The 18,415-nt window shown below is 39.4% G+C and overlaps 1 protein-coding gene across 1 annotated transcript; it reads left to right on the forward strand.

The window, feature by feature from the left end:
* The first annotated feature begins 16,054 nt into the window (after positions 1–16,054).
* LOC112178436 (disease resistance protein RUN1) lies at positions 16,055–18,361 on the forward strand. Its single transcript, XM_040511602.1, has 2 exons — positions 16,055–16,911; positions 17,254–18,361. Exons 1-2 carry the CDS (start codon positions 16,403–16,405, stop codon positions 18,143–18,145), a joined length of 1,401 nt encoding a protein of 466 aa, XP_040367536.1. The 5' UTR covers positions 16,055–16,402; the 3' UTR covers positions 18,146–18,361.
* Positions 18,362–18,415: the final 54 nt, after the last annotated feature.

The following is an 18,415-nucleotide window of genomic DNA, read 5'->3' on the forward strand; positions in this document are numbered from 1 at the left end:
CTAGATGATAGCTGTCTACTACTACTTGGCTAAAAGACGTGGATTAGAATAAGTGGGCTAGTATGGTGACAGAGAGAGGTGAGCGCTATCACTATGTGTGCTTTGTTACTGTGAGTCATCATTCCCTATTAGGAATAGACTACAAGGGAAGATATTGTTGTAATTACTTACCTTGTATATGTTGTGTAGTACAGTAGTACACAATAGTTGTAGTACGATTGTAATCTGTTTATATACACCACAGAATGGGTGTAATAATATATCAGAAAATTCAATCTCTCAACCTTGTTATATTCGACTTGGTATCAGAGCAAAGATCCGAAAAGGGCTTTGTCTCTTTCTTTCAATCTTTTCTCAATTCGAGGAAGTCAGTTGGGTTAAAACCCAGCTTTTTGGGTCAGTTCCTAAAACGACGTCGTTCAGACGTCTCTTTTCTCTCGGCTTCGTCTTCAGCGATTGACCGCCGTCCCTCCAGACCCAGATCGTCCCATCCTCAGGTCGTCGGCTCCCTTGCTCAGACCGTCGTCTCTGTAGTCCAGACCGGCCTTGTCTCTTGCCCAGACCGCCTTCGTCTGCCTCCGTCTCCGACACCAGAGAGCCATCTCTTCAGTTCGTCTTCTCCGGCCGTGCCTTGACACAACCCAAACTAGTCCGGCCACCTGAACCATCTCCGGCCGTGCTCTAGCCCACAATCGTGCTCAGATGGAGGTACCAAACTCACTGGTACCAATTTTCGAACATGGAAGAAGATTATGTCCGTTTATCTTCATGGGATACACAAGATGGGACATGTGACAGGAACAATCAAGGTTCCTAGTGAAGATGACATAGAAGCCTATGCTAAGTGGGAAGATGATTATGGGTTTGTAATGTCTATTTTATTTAGAGCCATGACTGATGATGTGCTACAGATGGTAGAGGAATGTGAAACTGCTGCGGCAATCTGGAAGACGTTGGGAGATCTCTATACAAATGAGTCTGATTTTATACAGGTTCATGAACTGATGTGCAAAGCTACAGGAATGCAACAGAATGGGCAACCAGTGTCAGTATTTTTCACCAAGCTGAAGAATGTATGGGCTGAAATTGATCAGAAGCGTCCTTGCAAGATCAAGAATCAGGAAGATCTTGTGTGGTACCAGAAGGAGAAGGAGCTAGAAAGGGTTCATGTCTTCCTGAGAGGGCTTGATGAGAAGCATAGCAGTGCCAAGGGAGAATTGCTCAGAATGACAGATCCTTCTAGTTTGAATACAGCTTTTACATACATCCGCAAGGATGAGTCTCAGCAGGAAAGTGTCAAACATGCACAGGTTGAAGTCTCTAGCCTAGCCATTCATGCCAAGGCACCTGCACCTTTCCTTCAGCAACAGAGTTCAGCCCTACTGCATCAGCAAGGTTTCCCACAAGGCTTCACCAACAGTCCTCGTCCTCAATGCTCTTATTGCAACGATCTTGGGCATGTTCGGGAGACTTGTTGGAAGTTGAACCCACACCTTAAACCTAAAAAGCAAGGTTATCGCCTTAAGGGGAAAGTAGCTGCGGTTCACTTGGTCCAAGAACCGGATTTCTATGGAGTGACTGGCCAAGATCATCATACAGCAGGTGGAGCTACCCCTATAGCCTCTATAGTTGGTCGAGGTAAAATTGGTATGGCTTTACAGATTTCTAACTTTGTTGGTTCTGATACATGGATTATTGATTCTGGTGCCTCCGACCATATGACTTATGACAAATCATATTTTACTGAATTGTCTTCCCCATCAGTGTCCTATGTAACCAATGCCAATGGTGAGGCTTTTCCTGTGTTAGGGTCAGGGTCAGTGCGTCTTACTCCTACTTTAGAACTCCACAATGTGTTATATGTGTCTGACTTATCTCATCACTTGATATCTGTCCCACAATTGAACACTGAGTCTAAATGCTCTGTAACCTTTTATCCTATGTATGTGATTTTTCAGGATCTTCTCACCAGGGAGATAGTCGGTCGGGGGTATCTGAGGGGCAGGTTGTTCCATCTGGATCAGACATACGCAGGAGAGAAACCAGGAGCACAGTCCCGAGCCGCTTTGACTTCGACTTCTGATAAGCTAAGTGAGATTTGGTTGTGGCATCGCCGTTTAGGGCATCCATATTTTAGTCTTATGAAGAAAACCATGCCCACTCTGTTTATTGGTGTGGATGAGTCAGTTTTACATTGTGAAACATCTGTTTTGGCCAAGAGTCATCGTGCTACTTATTCTTCTAGTATTTCTAATAAAAGTGTTATTCCTTTTGAATTGATTCATTTTGATGTTTGGGGACCTTCTAGAGAGCCTACTGTATCGGGTATGAGATATTTTGTGTTGTTTGTTGATGATTGTACAAGATTGTCATGGGTTGCTCTTCTTAAAACCAAAGATGAAGTCTTCCCCGCTTTTAAAACCTTTCGTAATCTTGTTCAAACACAATATCATAGCACCATTAAAGTCCTTCGTTCTGACAATGGGGGGGAGTATGTTAATCATGTGTTCCAAGAGTTTTTAAAACTTCATGGGATTGTTCACCAAACCACGTGTCCACAAACCCCAGAACAGAATGGAGTGTCCGAACGGAAAAACCGTCATTTACTTGATATGGCTCGTGCCCTTCTTTTTAGTGCTCATATGCCTAAGTATCTATGGGGCGATGCTATACATGCTTCCTCTCATCTTATCAATCGTCTTCCATCTAGTGTCCTTCAGGGCAAAATTCCATTTGAGGTTCTCGCCTCTCATGTCTCCTTACCATCCTTTCACAATCTTCCAGCTCGTGTTTTTGGTTGTGTTGCCTTTGTCCATGTACCAAAAAATCAGAGGTCTAAGTTGGATGCCCGGGCCCTTAAGTGTGTGTTTGTTGGATACGGAGGTCATCAGAAGGGGTACAAGTGCTATCATCCACCCACCAGAAAGTATTATGTCACTATGGATGTTACTTTCTTTGAAGACATGAGTTATTTCTCCTCTTCAGATACAGCTCTTCAGGGGGAGAATTCATATTTTGAAGAGCTATATCATGGAGAGGGGGAGGAATCAGAGGGAGAAGGAGAAGTCACACAGCCAAGAGGTACTTTGACGGATCCGGTTGAAACTATTAGCTCGCCTCCTCCAGCAGCAGAAGCACCAGTTCCCATCACTCAGAATGAGATTGAAGACACAACTGCCCCTCCTACCATCACTTCTACCCCTGACCCACAGCTTCCTAGTACTGAAGATCACCCATTTGAGGTATGTCCATCCACTGATACTAGTAGTAGTGAGTCTAATGTTGAGCCATATGTGTTACCACATAGGACCACTCGAGGTCAATCAGCCAAAAGATATGAACCTACTCTTACTGCCAAATCAACATATCTAGTAGCCAATTATATGTCCACTAGGAGGTTGTCTAAGTCATATGAATCATTTGTGAATCAAATATCTGCTGTATCAGTACCTAACAAAGTGCAGGATGCGTTGGGGGATCCAAAATGGAGGAAGGCTATGGATGAAGAGATGGAGGCGTTGCAGAAGAACGGTACTTGGCAACTTGTGCCTCCACCACAAGGCAAGAAGGCTGTAGGCTGTCGTTGGATGTTTACCGTGAAGCATAATGCAGATGGATCAGTGAATCAATACAAAGCACGTCTTGTAGCAAAGGGATTTACTCAGACGTATGGTATAGACTATGATGAAACTTTTGCTCCTGTTGCCAAGATGAATACTATTCGGGTTCTGATCTCGTTCGCTGCTAGTTTAAACTGGCCACTCCGACAGTTTGATGTCAAGAATGCATTTCTTCATGGAGAGTTAGCCGAGGAAGTATACATGAGCCTCCCACCAGGGTATGTAGTTGCTTCTCCTGGTGAGTTTGTATGCAAATTGAGAAAGTCTCTGTATGGTCTCAAACAGTCACCTCGTGCTTGGTTTGGAAGATTTTCACAGTTCATGTGGAAGGTTGGTTACAGGCAGAGCAACTCATACCATACCTTATTTCTCAAGCATCAACAGGGGAAGGTAACAGCTCTAATTATCTATGTGGATGATATGGTAATCACTGGTAACGACACTGTTGAGATGGACAGACTGCAGAGACAGCTAGCCTCTGAGTTTGAGATGAAAGACTTGGGTGAGCTTAAGTACTTCTTAGGAATTGAGGTAGCCAGGGGGAGAGAAGGAATCTATCTGTGCCAGAGGAAGTATGTCCTTGACTTGCTGACAGAAACAGGTTTGTTGGATTGCAGACCTATTGACACTCCTATTGAGCAGAACCATAGTTTAGCCGAGTATCCAGATCAGGTACCTACTGATCGATCTCGCTATCAGAGGTTAGTTGGGCGCTTGATTTATTTAGCTCATACCAGACCAGACGTTGCTTATGCAGTGAGCGTGGTGAGTCAGTTCATGCATAATCCGAGTGAGAGTCACATGGATGCTGTTATGCAAATTCTGAAGTACTTGAAGTCAGCTCTAGGTAGGGGAGTACTATTTTCTAAACACAACAACATCCTTGAGGTTTGTGGCTTCACAGATGCAGATTGGTGGAAATATCACAGACAGGAGGTCGACATCAGGTTACTTTACCTTTGTGGGAGGTAATTTGGTTACATGGAAGAGTAAGAAACAGAAAGTTGTGGCACGTTCTAGTGTTGAGGCCGAGTATAGAGGTATGGCTCACGGAGTGTGTGAATTGTTGTGGCTGAGAAATCTGTTACGTGATCTGGGTTTCATACTCAAAAATTCCATGCAGTTGTATTGTGACAACAAGGCAGCTATTGACATATCACAGAATCCAGTACAGCATGATCGTACTAAGCATGTGGAGGTTGATTGTCACTTTATAAAGGAGAAGCTAGATGCGAAAATCATTAGCTTTCCTTTTGTTCCAACTGAAGAGCAACTTGCAGATGTACTTACCAAAGGAGTTTCCAGGAAGGCGTTTTATGACTCACTAAGCAAGTTGGGCATGGTTGATGTACATGCGCTAACTTGAGGGGGAGTGTTAGTGTGAGTCATCGTTCCCTATTAGGAATAGACTACAGGGGAATATATTGTTGTAATTACTTACCTTGTATATGTTGTGTAGTACAGTAGTACACAATAGTTGTAGTACGATTGTAATCTGTTTATATACACCACAGAATGGGTGTAATAATATATCAGAAAATTCAATCTCTCAACCTTGTTATATTCGACTTGCTTTGCATAAACGAGACTCATCATGAATTTTAATTCCTGCATAGGTTAGGGTAATACCAATAAAACTATGATATTCTTAATAAATCTTACCTCACATGATAAAAGCAGAACTAATTTCATATGTTCAAATTATAAATAAAGACATTAGCAAAGAATAACAATATAAGGGAACAACGTGACCTATTGGTAAGTTATAATTCTAACATTGTAATGGCCATGAGTTTGATTTTCACTGAAATATATATGTAAGGGTGGGGTGGGAATTTAGGGCTGTCAATTCCGACACGACCCGATAACACGACTCGAAACCCGCACGAAATAAAGCGGGTTGAACTCGCACGATTAAAAAGCGGGTCAGCCGTGGGTCAACCCGCCATGACCCATTTAATAAATGGGTCGGTCACGGGTCAACCCGCCAACACGAAGTGAACCCGTATAACCCGATTATGTTATACTTCTTCTTGAAATTTTGGACGTTAGGAGTATTTGATCATATGATTAGACAATCTGAAATATTTTGCTTTATAATTATTGGATTTAATCATTTATATTATTCGTCTTGTGGAGTTTATAGTGAATTTAATCAATTTATGCATTTTTTTAGTTAAATGGGTCGCATTGTTAACCCTTAAATGGGTTATTTTGTCTAACACGACATGACCTATTTGTTAAATGGGTTAAGCGGGTTGGAAACGGGTAACCCGTTTAATAAATAGGTTGGGTTTGGGTTTAGATTTTTGACACGATTATTAAATGGGTTGGGTTTGGGTTTGTATCTTGTGACACGACAAATACCTTGACCCGACACGACCCATTGACAGCCCTAGGTGGGATAAGAGGTTTTTTTTTTTTCAAAAAAAAAAAAAACAATATAAGGGAACAACAATGGCCACATTTAACTTTATAAAATATTCCAAGCTTTGGAAATTAAGTATGACATACTTAGACATAAATATCAATTTGTACAATCGATAATTTCACGTAGGTTTTATGAAAACTCCTGATAACTTCGCGAAAGTTAGAATATGTTGCAACCAGTATCACGTGTAAGGTTCTTCACATCACAATTAAATTTTTTGGTACTCTTTTCATGGTGATGTGAGACATCTCGATCTCTGTTTTCGATTTTTTTTATGGCATGATTGGCATCGACTTTGAAAATAGCATGTTCACATGAAAATATTATTTTATAAATAATGCAATTTTAAAGTCGGAAATGGCCTGGAAGTTTCATTAACCCAATCCATACATCTATAAAAGATGCAGGCGACTTTCCGCCAAAGAAAAGAAAAAGATGGAAGTGTTCGAAAATGGTGGGAACTTGCATTAAAAAGTTGAAGTCTGTAAAGGAACGTTGCAAAAGAAAAAAAGGAAATGATTGATCGAAACTTGCTAGAGCATAGCTTGGAAATGCCGACGAAGCACCGCGAAAGTTGTGATGAATTCTTCTTCTTTTTTGATAAAGTGATGTTATTTCATTGGATCACCTTTTTGTTACCATGACGAACCTAATCAATTAATGTGAAATTCACACCCAGCTTTGACAAATGAGACCACTCTTATATGCATTTACCCTTGTGAAATAATTTCACCCACTTTTTAACAAAATAATGCCCCACTGCAGGACCACATTAGTCAGGGAAGAAGATTTTCCATGAAAGAGTTGGCTTCGTATCAAACCATTTACATCCGAAAATTCTAGCATGGGTTGCTCGGGCGCATCAGCATCTCTTGTAACCGTCAATTGTTGTGCAGTACTTGTGGCATAATCCTAGCCACTTATTCAATTAAACCGGAAACCTGCAAAGCATTTTTACAACTTTAAGAAGAAGCCTTGGTCCACAAGGGTTTTGCAGGTGGGTTGCACTACTTGCATGATTTGCATCTATGTGAAAAAGTAACAATATTTAACTTTGTAATTTTCTTTAGTAAACCTTTTACTATCAAAGTGATTGACTGTAATTATATTTTCTTCACAGCCAACCATAATGACCATTTGATTCCTCATATCTACCCAACACGCGTCCTAGAAATATTGTTAATTAACATTTGTTTAATTTAGGACATTTCCTTTTCTTTCATCCCAATTTTTTTTTTCATGTTCAGAAATAAAGAGCAGTCCTTCTAAATTTTGGGGTTCGCCAAAGTGTGAAACCCTACCATGAACACCAAAAAAATTAAAAATGTACTTTTGTTAATTTCTAATGACTCACAGAAGGTTTTTAAATATTTCTTTTTATTATTTTAGAAGTCTCCAAGGGAAATACAATTATGATAAAATATTGAGTTTATTTATGTTTACATGTGTAGATAGACATAAAGTAGTAACAAATGGACTGATTACATTGATCAAGAGACTAATTATGACAAAAAAAATACTGAGTTTATTTATTATTATTATTTTTTGATAAAAGAGCCAGTAGGGCGAATATATATTCATCAAAAGCTAGAATAGGCTGTTACATACCATTCTGCTGCCATTTAGACAGACAAGAAGATAGTGGTAGTATCCACAATGGTACATAGAAAATAGACCCACTCATTGTACAATTAATACGTAGACATAGCGGAATCCCCATTTGGTACTACGCCAGAGGCGCTTGAAAGATCCGGCCCTCTCAATCTAACTCTTAACCAATAAATCTAGTTGCTTAGAGACCTCAATTGGTGTACAACTAGAGCCACTGAGAATTAAATCGGCAAGACCAGACCAAATGCAAAAACTAAATGCACAAATGTGCCTAGACTGTCCCTGAAAACGGAACATTATTGTAATTTAGACAAAAAACTAAATAAAATAGAAAAGGCTTAGGGCTAAAAAAACCCCAGCCTATGTGACAGCCCAAAGGGTAGCCCCAAAGAGAGGAAGCCCAGCTAAAGGCCCAGCAAGACCTGGTTGACCCAAACCCAGACCACCAATCCACCATACCAGCATTGGCCTATGCAGCGCTGCCTTCGAGTCTCGCCACGAACTAGCCACGCCACGGGCCAACCCCGCTATGAACCAGCCTCGCCAAGATCCCTGCTATGAACCAGCCCCACCACGAGCGGCACCGTCAAGCTTCGTCAGAAGCTAGCACCGCCTCGAGCCCCAAGCCACTGCAGATACAGCGCCCAGCTCCAATTGCCGCAAGCCACACCGTCGCTTAGACACCCACGATCCACCGTCGCCAGATCGCTTCGTCCCTGCACAGAAAACTACCACAGACACCAAGAAAGACCGCCCACGTTTGCCGCAGAACCAGGCTGCCAAACCACAAGTCATAGCCACCTCTTCTCCCGACCTCAGCCCAGGGCATTGAAGTGCCCGTTCGACAGCCATCAACAGACAACACGGCCGAAGCCGGCGCTATTCATGGCCGCTGCCGGACAGGGAACAATCTGGTTGGTTTGTGCTCTCTCGCGGCTCTTAGGCTAGAGAGAGTTCTCTAGGGTTTTTTCTTAGAGATTTGTCCTGAGTTTATTTATGTTTACATGCGAAAGAGACTAATTACTAATATAATGGCAAAAAAATTATACTTCACAATAATCACAACCAAATGTCCTATTTCCATCTTTATTTTCTTCCACCTTGTTGGCCTGCAAAGGTAGTCAACGTTAATATAATGAGTAACAAATTAATAGCACACACATATGGATTTAGTATGATTTCAAAAAACAAAGACGAAAAAAAAGAAGGAATGAGAGAGGCTGCTTGTTTAAGGTGGAACATTAAGAAAAAGAAAAAGAAAAATCTTGCCCTCACTGAACGTCAGGATCAAGTTGTGAGAAAAAATAATCCATGAAGAAAGTCATGTCAGCTATGGGGCCAATGGCATATGCCTCAGTTTCGGATTCAACTCTCTCTATCTTTCTCATTCTGAATTGTATCAAACCAAATCAATACAAATAGGCAATGCTTCAAATATTGAATATGATACAGTGAAATTGAATCTCACTCATCATAATCTTTTTTTTTTGGTGTCAAATTGAAATTGAAGACATAATCTAGATTATGCAAAAGGGTGGATGAAAATGAAATTGGAAATTGATAAATTTATAGATATGCAAAGATTTTGTGCAATCCCTTAAAAAAAAAAAAAAAAGATTTTGTGCTATCCAAAAAATAAAAAATAAAAATCCATAAATTTGACATTACCAATCTATTTATAGCTTATTCATAGGTGCCGTGTAAAAAAATTAATCTGATCCGCCGTTATTTCAAACAAATCAATTAACCCTTTATATGCTTATATCCCAAAGGGGAAGCTGAACCATGAAGCGATAAACTTCCAAAAAATTTTATATTAATTGATATAGCTCATACCCACGAGAGTGTGAGAGCTGATAGAACAAAAAAAGAAGTTGTGAATGAGCGGTTATGACCTTATTAGCAGTTTTATGTGGTATTTAGGGTTGACCTAGTAGATCGAGATCCAAATGACGACGAAAATAGTTGAAATTTTGGCCACAATTATTTCTTTTTGTCATGATAACATCCAACGGTTGATTTTGACAAATCTATTTCCCCCACCTTGTTGCTTATGGGAGGTATACTTTTTTTAATACAGCTAATAAACAAGTTAGACCACATTAGTAGGCATAAAAGGATTTTGTGCGATCAAAAAAATGGAAACTTGAAATCGATAAATTTGACATTACTCATCTATTTATAGTGTATTAATAGGTACTGTACCTATTGTAGAAAATTCAGCTAATTTCGTTACTGTTTCGACTTCGATCAATTCCGTCAACCGAAATTACCTTTATTAATTACATTCTTCAAAGAGCAACTCCATCAAGACATAAGAAATTAGGGAAACTGATAGTTGGATGATAAACTGCACAATGCGATAAGTCTGTGAGAATTTTTAGAAAATTTTTCAGACTCCCGAGCTATTTAATAAATTTTTTTTGAATGGTTTGGAATGTTGAAAATGATTTTAAAGAAACAAAAAATCCATGTGGTGCAATCTAAGCGGTATGTTTGTCCACTGCTTGATCAGGGCCCTAAATTAAAATAAATGGAGATTATATATGTGGCTCATATCAGATCAATGCATCATCTCAAAAAAAAAAAAAAAATCAGATCAATGCATCAGACTCCCAACCTGGTCCACGCAACCCGACGACCTGGGTCGTCGACTTGCTGGAATCCTCCTTCCAGCCACTTCACGATGTCACACCGGTGCCATTCGATTCATCTCATTGCCTCCAACCTTCCTCTGGTACTGGTTTGTCCCGAGGAGGGAGAATCGAAGGCCGAAAGTTTCTTCTGCTTTTTCCAGCGAATCCGGTGACTGTTAGGGATGCATACATGAGGCAAGGTACTTCTTCTGCTCATCATGCTATACACTTTGGTATGATTTGTTTTCGAATTCGGTTTAGTTTTGAAGACTTGGATTTCTGGGTTTTTCTACTCTAATTCGTGAAAGTTAGCCTCAGATTCATGAACCTTGTTTGGTGCTGGTTCGGGGCAATGATTGTGTGCTATGAAGACGGTGGGCTAGCTGGGCAGTACCGATTCAGGGGTAGGAGTGGCCCTTCTGTTGTGTCCTATGGCGTTCTTTTGCTTTTTGCTGGGATTGAATTGGTTATGGAGTCCAAGGCCATGAATTCGAAAGAGGAATCGTTTGTGATGTTGGTTTGCGTTTGAAGCACAACCAATTATCAATACCGGAATTAGAACACCAACACGCAGATGAGATTGGTTCCAGGAAGCAAAGAGAAGAAGAATGGTACGCAATTTGATGAGTTACCCAAGCAATTCGTCCTCATTCGTCATCTTACCATTGCAATTTACCCCAACTCATCAACTTGAAACAAAAAGATAAATAGTAGAGAGAAGAAGAGATGATGAGAAAAAGGCCAAGTTTAAACAACGTCTACCGGGGAACAGGCTAAGCCTTTCCCACCTACATTTCCTCTTACTAAACTGACATGTACTGCTCACGTGGCTGGGCCCAAACAACCCAAGCACTCCAAACTCGGAGCATGGAAGACGTTCTCATGAAGCAGTTCGTGAACGTATATGGCTTAAATCCATAATTACACATGTTCGAAGCAATTTTGGTTTGAAGTTTACCACAGATGAGCCTACCAGCATTTATGAGGATAATGCTGCTTGTATTGAACAAATGAAGCAAGGATACATCAAAGGCGACAACACCAAGCATATATCGCGCAAATTCTTCTACAATAAGCAACAATAAAAGCTCCTCAAGATCAGAGTGAACCAGGTTCGATATGAGGACAATGTGGCAGAATTGTCCACTAAGTCATTGCCCAAATCTAGGTTCGAGAAACATGTTGCAAGAATTGGTTTGCGGAAGTTATCCGATCTCCCATGATCGTAGTCATCAGGGGGAGACGCAGACATCAGGGGGAGATGCCTACATGTTGATCTCGAAACGTGAAGGGTGTGTTGTGCTCTTTTTCCCCTTCGACCGAAGTTATTTTAGTTTAATAGGATATTTGTTACTCGGCAAGGTTTTTTAATAAGACAACGAGAGGAGCACCAAGTTTGGACGACACAAGGGGGAGTGTTCAAGTATATCCAGAATATGTTTCTGGCCCAAACTCTAGGTTATTTGTCCGAGTTGTAATAAGGTTAATCTTAGAGATATTCTCAGAGATATCTTCGTAGATATCCAATCATTGAATCATTATGTTTCTTTGTACAACTCTGATTCTCCACTTATAAAGAGGTCTCTATTATCAATGAAAGACACACAACAGTTTCTCTCCCAATTTCGTTTTCCTTAAACATAGGAGACTTTGTTAGCAAAAACTGATTTTTTTTTTTTTTACTTTTATACCTTTAAAATATTAAATAACTTTAAATAATTTAAATAAATAAATAAATATTTACAACACTCCCCATTAGACGTACACCAATGAATGATAGAGTGTTGGAGGCGCTTAATGTTGTCATGTTAAAAACCTTATCAGATAACAAAAATATAGTGATATAAAAACAACCTTGGTCGAAGGAGAAAATAGTGCATCGCGCATATGTCCTAGGTAGCATAATTTTGAATGCTCCCCTTAATGAGAATCTTTTCCTGATGGATGCAAGCTTTAATCATATATGTGATAAAATGTCAGGACCCACCCCGGAATTACCCTCCTAACTCCAAGATGGACCTGCGGGGCCCACTTTTCAGAAAAATTCGACAGAACTTCCCCTAAAAGTGGACAACCCTAAACCTGCTGAAAACACTTCTAAGTATAGTAATTTCTATGCTTGAAGCCACCCTGCTTCCAAGCAACAATCCGCAACTTTCCAAGTATAAACATCGTACTACACAAACATAACCATTTATATAAATTACAACCCAGCAAATTAAATCTCTCGACTTCCTCCAATATTATACAACTCCCAAACACACATAATTATACAAATGTATAAATCCACCCTTTTTAAGTCATCAGAGCAATCTAAAGAACACACTCGAAATATAATACATAGAGTAGGTTAACAAATAACCTACTGAGGATAGATGGCAAAGGTGGTACTAGCCTCCACTCCTAAGCCGGTCAGCAACGCTGCGATCTGGGCAATTGAAACCAAAGGGCCCAGGGGGAAAGTACATAAAAACGTTAGCGTGAGTGGACCAAAATAAATAAGTATAAAGAAATAAAAGTTTATACTTTCCCACAAATTTACATTATAAAATCTCGATGCATGCAATATTTATAAAAAGTAATTCTTTAAATCAAAACTCGTGAAAAACATACCAGCCCCGCTGGTTAAAAGAAATCGGACTAGCCCCGCTAGTCAAGTAATGATAAAATATGGGGAAGAAATTTCACCATACGAAAGAAGGGAGCCTCCCAGGCTCGGGTCGGAGTGTCCCACACTCTGGAGCATCCCATGCTCTGCTCTTACTCACCCACAAACACATAGTAAGTAGGGAGGAGTACTAATAGGCTAGCTAGCAATAAAATATAGCGACCCAAGTATGGTGGGTAAAAACTATTAAAATCCAATAAATCCTTAAGGCTTCCCCATGTCCCACGAATAAAGAAAACACGGTTGCGATTCCCAACCGTACCCGAAAATTCTCGTAAAAAGTCATAAAAACCAACAGCGTGTCCCACACGCTAAAAGGATAAATAGATTATCAATAAGGCATTCCCAATGCCAAAATCGTAGGTCGATAAGTAAACATGGAGGTTTACTCCAACAAAACTCAATTTACCAATAAAGTCTTAAATCGACGAATATAAATATAATATAATATAAATAGTATAAATCCGAAAATCACCTCGAAACAATTCGTCGACAAACAACATCAATTATGAATTCGAATCCGAGCCTAGCAACTTGGTAACCGAAACTTACAAGTGGTATAAATCAATATTTATTTCATGACAATCATTATCAAAAGCAAAACCACGGGATAATTTGCAATAAAACTTATATGCTCGGAAAATAATATGTTAAATAAATAAATCATGCTTTAATAAATAAATGCATGCATCACTTATTTGAAAACGAAAGTCCACTCACAGTGTACGGCTAAGCCTGCCGTCGATCCGAACCCTCCTCGAGGGAATCCTCCTCACGTCCTGTACAATATAACGTCCGTAAACCTTAATTACTGGATGGAAAACTAAATTACGTTAATTAAAACCAAACCCTAACATCATCTTTATTTGCCCAAAATCTCCCAATCTTCTTCACTAATATTATTCCCTTAAGGTATGGGCTTTAGGGCTGAATCAAGGAAATCCGATAGATGGATTTCTCATAATTCAATTAACAATTTCATCATTGATCAACATCAAAATCCATAATCACTCTTCTCCAATTTTATCCCAAAACTGCAATCATGGAACTAAAAGTATAATTGACTAATTATATCAACAACAGAAGTCAAATTCCGGCCAAAACAGAGTCTCACGCGCCACCTACAGTGGCGGCGCGTGGCACCCACGCGCCGGTACCAACCTCCACCACCGGCTACCAAATTTCATATACAGCAACAATTCAACACACTGATTAAACTTCTCAACTACAACATCCCCAAATTATACCTGTAAATGGTCGAATTCAACCGGCGAAATTAACCCAGAAAATCAAGAACCCTAGATTTTCAATTCTGCCTCTACACTTCAAATCTTGATTCGAGGCTAGGGGCGAAATGATCTCCGTGGAAAACCGAGCCTTCGACGACAAAATGGTGACCGGAGGTGGCCGGAATCTCTGGAAATCGGCAAAAATGGCTAACTGCCACCGTAGCTTTCTCCGCTCCAAATCGAGCTTCTCCGGCCAAATCACCGTAATATACCTCCACAGACGTGACAAGGGGAAGAAACCGAGTTTGGGGTGGGCCGGATTACATCCTAGGACGGCCGGAGGAGGAAGAAATCAAAGGGGAAAGAATCGGGCCGAAAGGGAGGAAGGGTCGGGGAGAGAGAGAAGAGAGAGTTACCCGGCTAGGTAGATTTCCAAAAATAGAAATCTACCAACAGTAATTTCCATATATATATATAACTTACCATGAACAGTAAATTCTACATTTTTAGCCATAACTCTCACATACTAAGTCCAATTTTTACGTACCACATATGCACGCGCTCGGTTTAACGTCCCCTACAACTTTCATGAAGAACATTTTCTCAAATTTTGGCCCGAACAAAAAGTCAACTTTTAGGACCACTAAAATATCAATAAAGATTAAAAATTGAAAGTATCCAACAATCATCGTCCAAATAACGAGTAAATCGTTAATTCTAGGTTCGGGACGTAACATAAAATACATGTACCATGATTAGTGGATATGGTGTGTCGAACACAGAAGTGAGACTATATGTGCTTTGCATAAATGAGACTCATCATGAATTTCAATTCCTGCAAAGGTTAGGGTAATCCCAATAAAACTATGATATTCTTAATAAATTTTACCTTACATGATAAGAGTAGAACCAATTTCATATGTTCAAACTATAGATAAAGACATTACAAAGAATAACAATATAAGGGAACAACGATTGACACATCTACCTTAATAAAATATTCAAAGCATTGAAAATTAAGTATGACATATTTAGACATAAATATCAGTTTGTACAATCGATAATTTCACGTAGGTTTTATGAAAGCTCTAGATAACTTCTCAAAAGTTAGAATATGTTGCAACCAGTGTCACGTGTATGGTTCTTCACAATACAATTAAATTCGTCTTTGGTACTCTTTCCATGGTGATGTGAGACATCTCGATCTCTATTTTTTTTTTTCTGGCATGATTGGCGTCAATTTTGAAAATAGCATGTTCACATGAAAGTACTATTTTATAAATAATGCAATTTTAAAGTCGGAAATGGCTTGGAAGTTTCGTTAACCCAATCCATACATCTATAAAAGATGCAGGTGACTTTCCGCCAAATAAAAGAAGAAGATGGAGGTGTTCGAAAATGATGGGAACTTGCATTAGAAAATAAAAAGTTGAAGTCTGTAGAGGAACATTGCAAAAGAAAAAGAGGAAATGATTGATCGAAACTTGATGAAGCATAGCGTGGAAATGCCGATAAAGCACGACGTGCCATGCTGAACCTAATCAATTATGTGGCCATGTAGTCAAAAAGCAATTTAAAGTTAATGTGAAATTCACACCCAGCTTTGACAAATGAGACCACTCTTAGAGCAAGTTCACCCGTTGGGTCAAAAAGTCACCCACTATTCACTGCTTTTTAGTGTTAATTTAACCCTCTGGGTCACGAGCACAGTGTATTTCGTGCCCAGGGTCACCCTGTACAGTGTTCTAGGTCACCATAATAACCTGCACAGTGTATTTCGTGCCCTAGATCACGAGCACAGTGTATTTCGTGATTTAGAGAATAAAAATATATACTAAAAAGTAGTAAATAATAAGTGACCCAATAGGAAAACTTGCTCTTATATACATTTACCTTTGAGAAATAATTTCATCCACTTTTAACCAAAATAATGCCCCACTGCAGGACCACAATAGTCAGGGAAGAAGATTTTCCATGAAAGAGTTGGCTTCGGATCAAATCAAACCATTTACATCGACAAAGAGAAAAATGAGGTCCTCAGGTGCTTTTTCGTGCGCGTGCAAACCAACCTCCACTACCAAGCATCTTTTTGTTTTTATTGGTCAATAGCTGTGAGTTGTTAGCCGGATCCTTATAAAAGGAGGTGTGTTATTCTCATTCGTAGTCTTCTCCGTAAACAGAGACCAGTAGCATTCTAAACTCCTTCAATGACTACCAAAATAGATCTTCCTTCTACTTCTTCTTCTTGTCCTCCATTTCGTAAATTGACATACGATGTGTTCCTCAGTTTCAGAGGTACAGATACCCGCACAAATTTCACAGACCATCTTTATGCCGCTCTCAAACAGAAAGGAATATACACATTTAGAGATGATGAAGAACTTAACAGAGGGGAATCAATTGGTCCAAATCTCTTGGAAGCAATTGAAGAGTCAAGATATGTAATTGTGGTGTTTTCGCAGAACTACGCCGATTCTTCGTGGTGTTTGGATGAGCTTGCAAAGGTAGCTGAATGCAGGAGAGCCATGGGACAAACAGTCCTTCCAGTGTTCTACCATGTTGATCCGTCTGATGTACGAAGACAAACTGGGGAGCACTTTGGGAAAGCATTTCAGGAGCATCAAGAGCGGTTTGGAGGCAATCCTGACAAATTGCAGAGGTGGAAAGACTCTCTTGCTGAAATAGGCAATCTCTCTGGATGGCATCTGAAAGATGGGTAAGCTTTCCATGTATCTAGCTATACTACAGTGGATAGTTTTTGGGATCAACTTTTTTATTACGCTAGGTCGCCACTTGTGATTTCATATGTTTTAATGATTGAGAATTCGTTAACCAAAAGCAGAGCTAGTCCGTATTATATCTGTCTCAAAAACTATAAATGCGTAGAACAAAATCAAATTAAATTTCTAATAATGCTTCCAATTAGAACTTCAGAATGAAGATATAGATTCGCATTATATAATGTTCCACTATATATCTCTATCTTTATCTAATTGTTGCTTACTTGCTTTATATCTTATACACATAATATATGTAAGAATATTTCATTACTTTACAGGTACGAATCCAAATTCATTCAAGAAATTGTTGAAAAGATTTTCACCGAGTTAAATCAAATAATCCCAATATATGAGGGTTTAGTTGGGATGGATTCTCACCTGAATGAAATGCTTTCGTACTTAGACATTGGGTGTCCTGATGTTCGTATCATAGGGATTTGTGGTATGGGAGGTATCGGTAAGACAACTATTGCACAAGTGGTTTTTGAAAGGGTACAGGCTCAGTTTGAAGGTTGTAGCTTTCTTGAGAATGTTCGAGAGGTAACTGAGAAGCAAGGTGCAGTCCATTTACAAAAGCAACTTCTTTCGGATTTGCTGGAATGTAGTGTAAATGTACAGAACACTAAAAAGGGAAAAAGTATAATGAGGGAGAGACTACGTACTAAAATGGTTCTTATCATTCTTGATGATGTGGACCAAGAAAAACAATTGGAAGCATTGTGTGATAGGGAATCGTTTGGTCCAGGGAGTAGAATCATCATAACTACTAGAGATAAACATTTGCTCGTTGAAGGAGATAAAGTATATACGGTGAATCGATTAACTGATGATGAAGCTCTCGAGCTCTTCCGTATGAAAGCCTTTAAGAAAGATCAGCTGGTTAGGGAAGATTTTCTCGAGCTATCCGAGGAATTTTTGAAATATGCTAATGGCCTTCCATTAGCTATTAAAGTTTTGGGTTCCTCTATTCGTGGTAGAAGTGTAAAATTATGGTCTAGTGCATTGAAGAGACTTGAAAAAAATCCTCCAAAAGGGATTATTGATGTTCTTAAAGTTAGTTTTGATGGATTAGAAAAATCCGAAAAAAAAATATTTTTGGACATCGCATGTTTCTTTAAAGGAGGGTACATAGATCATGTAACAAGAATACTACATGGTAGTGACTGTTAGCAGAATCAAGCCTACTAATTTCCTAGTCAAAACCGGATACCAGTGACGCAAGTCTACTTGTACTGTTGTGGACTGCCAGTTGCTCTTTTCCAGCTCATTTACAGCCTGTAATTTCTTTTGTTGGTTAGGAACGTTAGTTAGGTCTTGGTTCAGCTAGTTACTATATATAGGTTGGCTTGTAATAATTCTTTTCGGGTTTTTTATATAATTGAAGAGACTTCCAGATATTTTTAGCTTTCTCTCTCAAGCTTCCTCTTCCTTCTCTGTGCC

The sequence above is a fragment of the Rosa chinensis genome, chromosome 7, assembly GCF_002994745.2.
Source record: "Rosa chinensis cultivar Old Blush chromosome 7, RchiOBHm-V2, whole genome shotgun sequence".
In the NCBI taxonomy this organism is placed as follows: Eukaryota; Viridiplantae; Streptophyta; class Magnoliopsida; order Rosales; family Rosaceae; genus Rosa; species Rosa chinensis.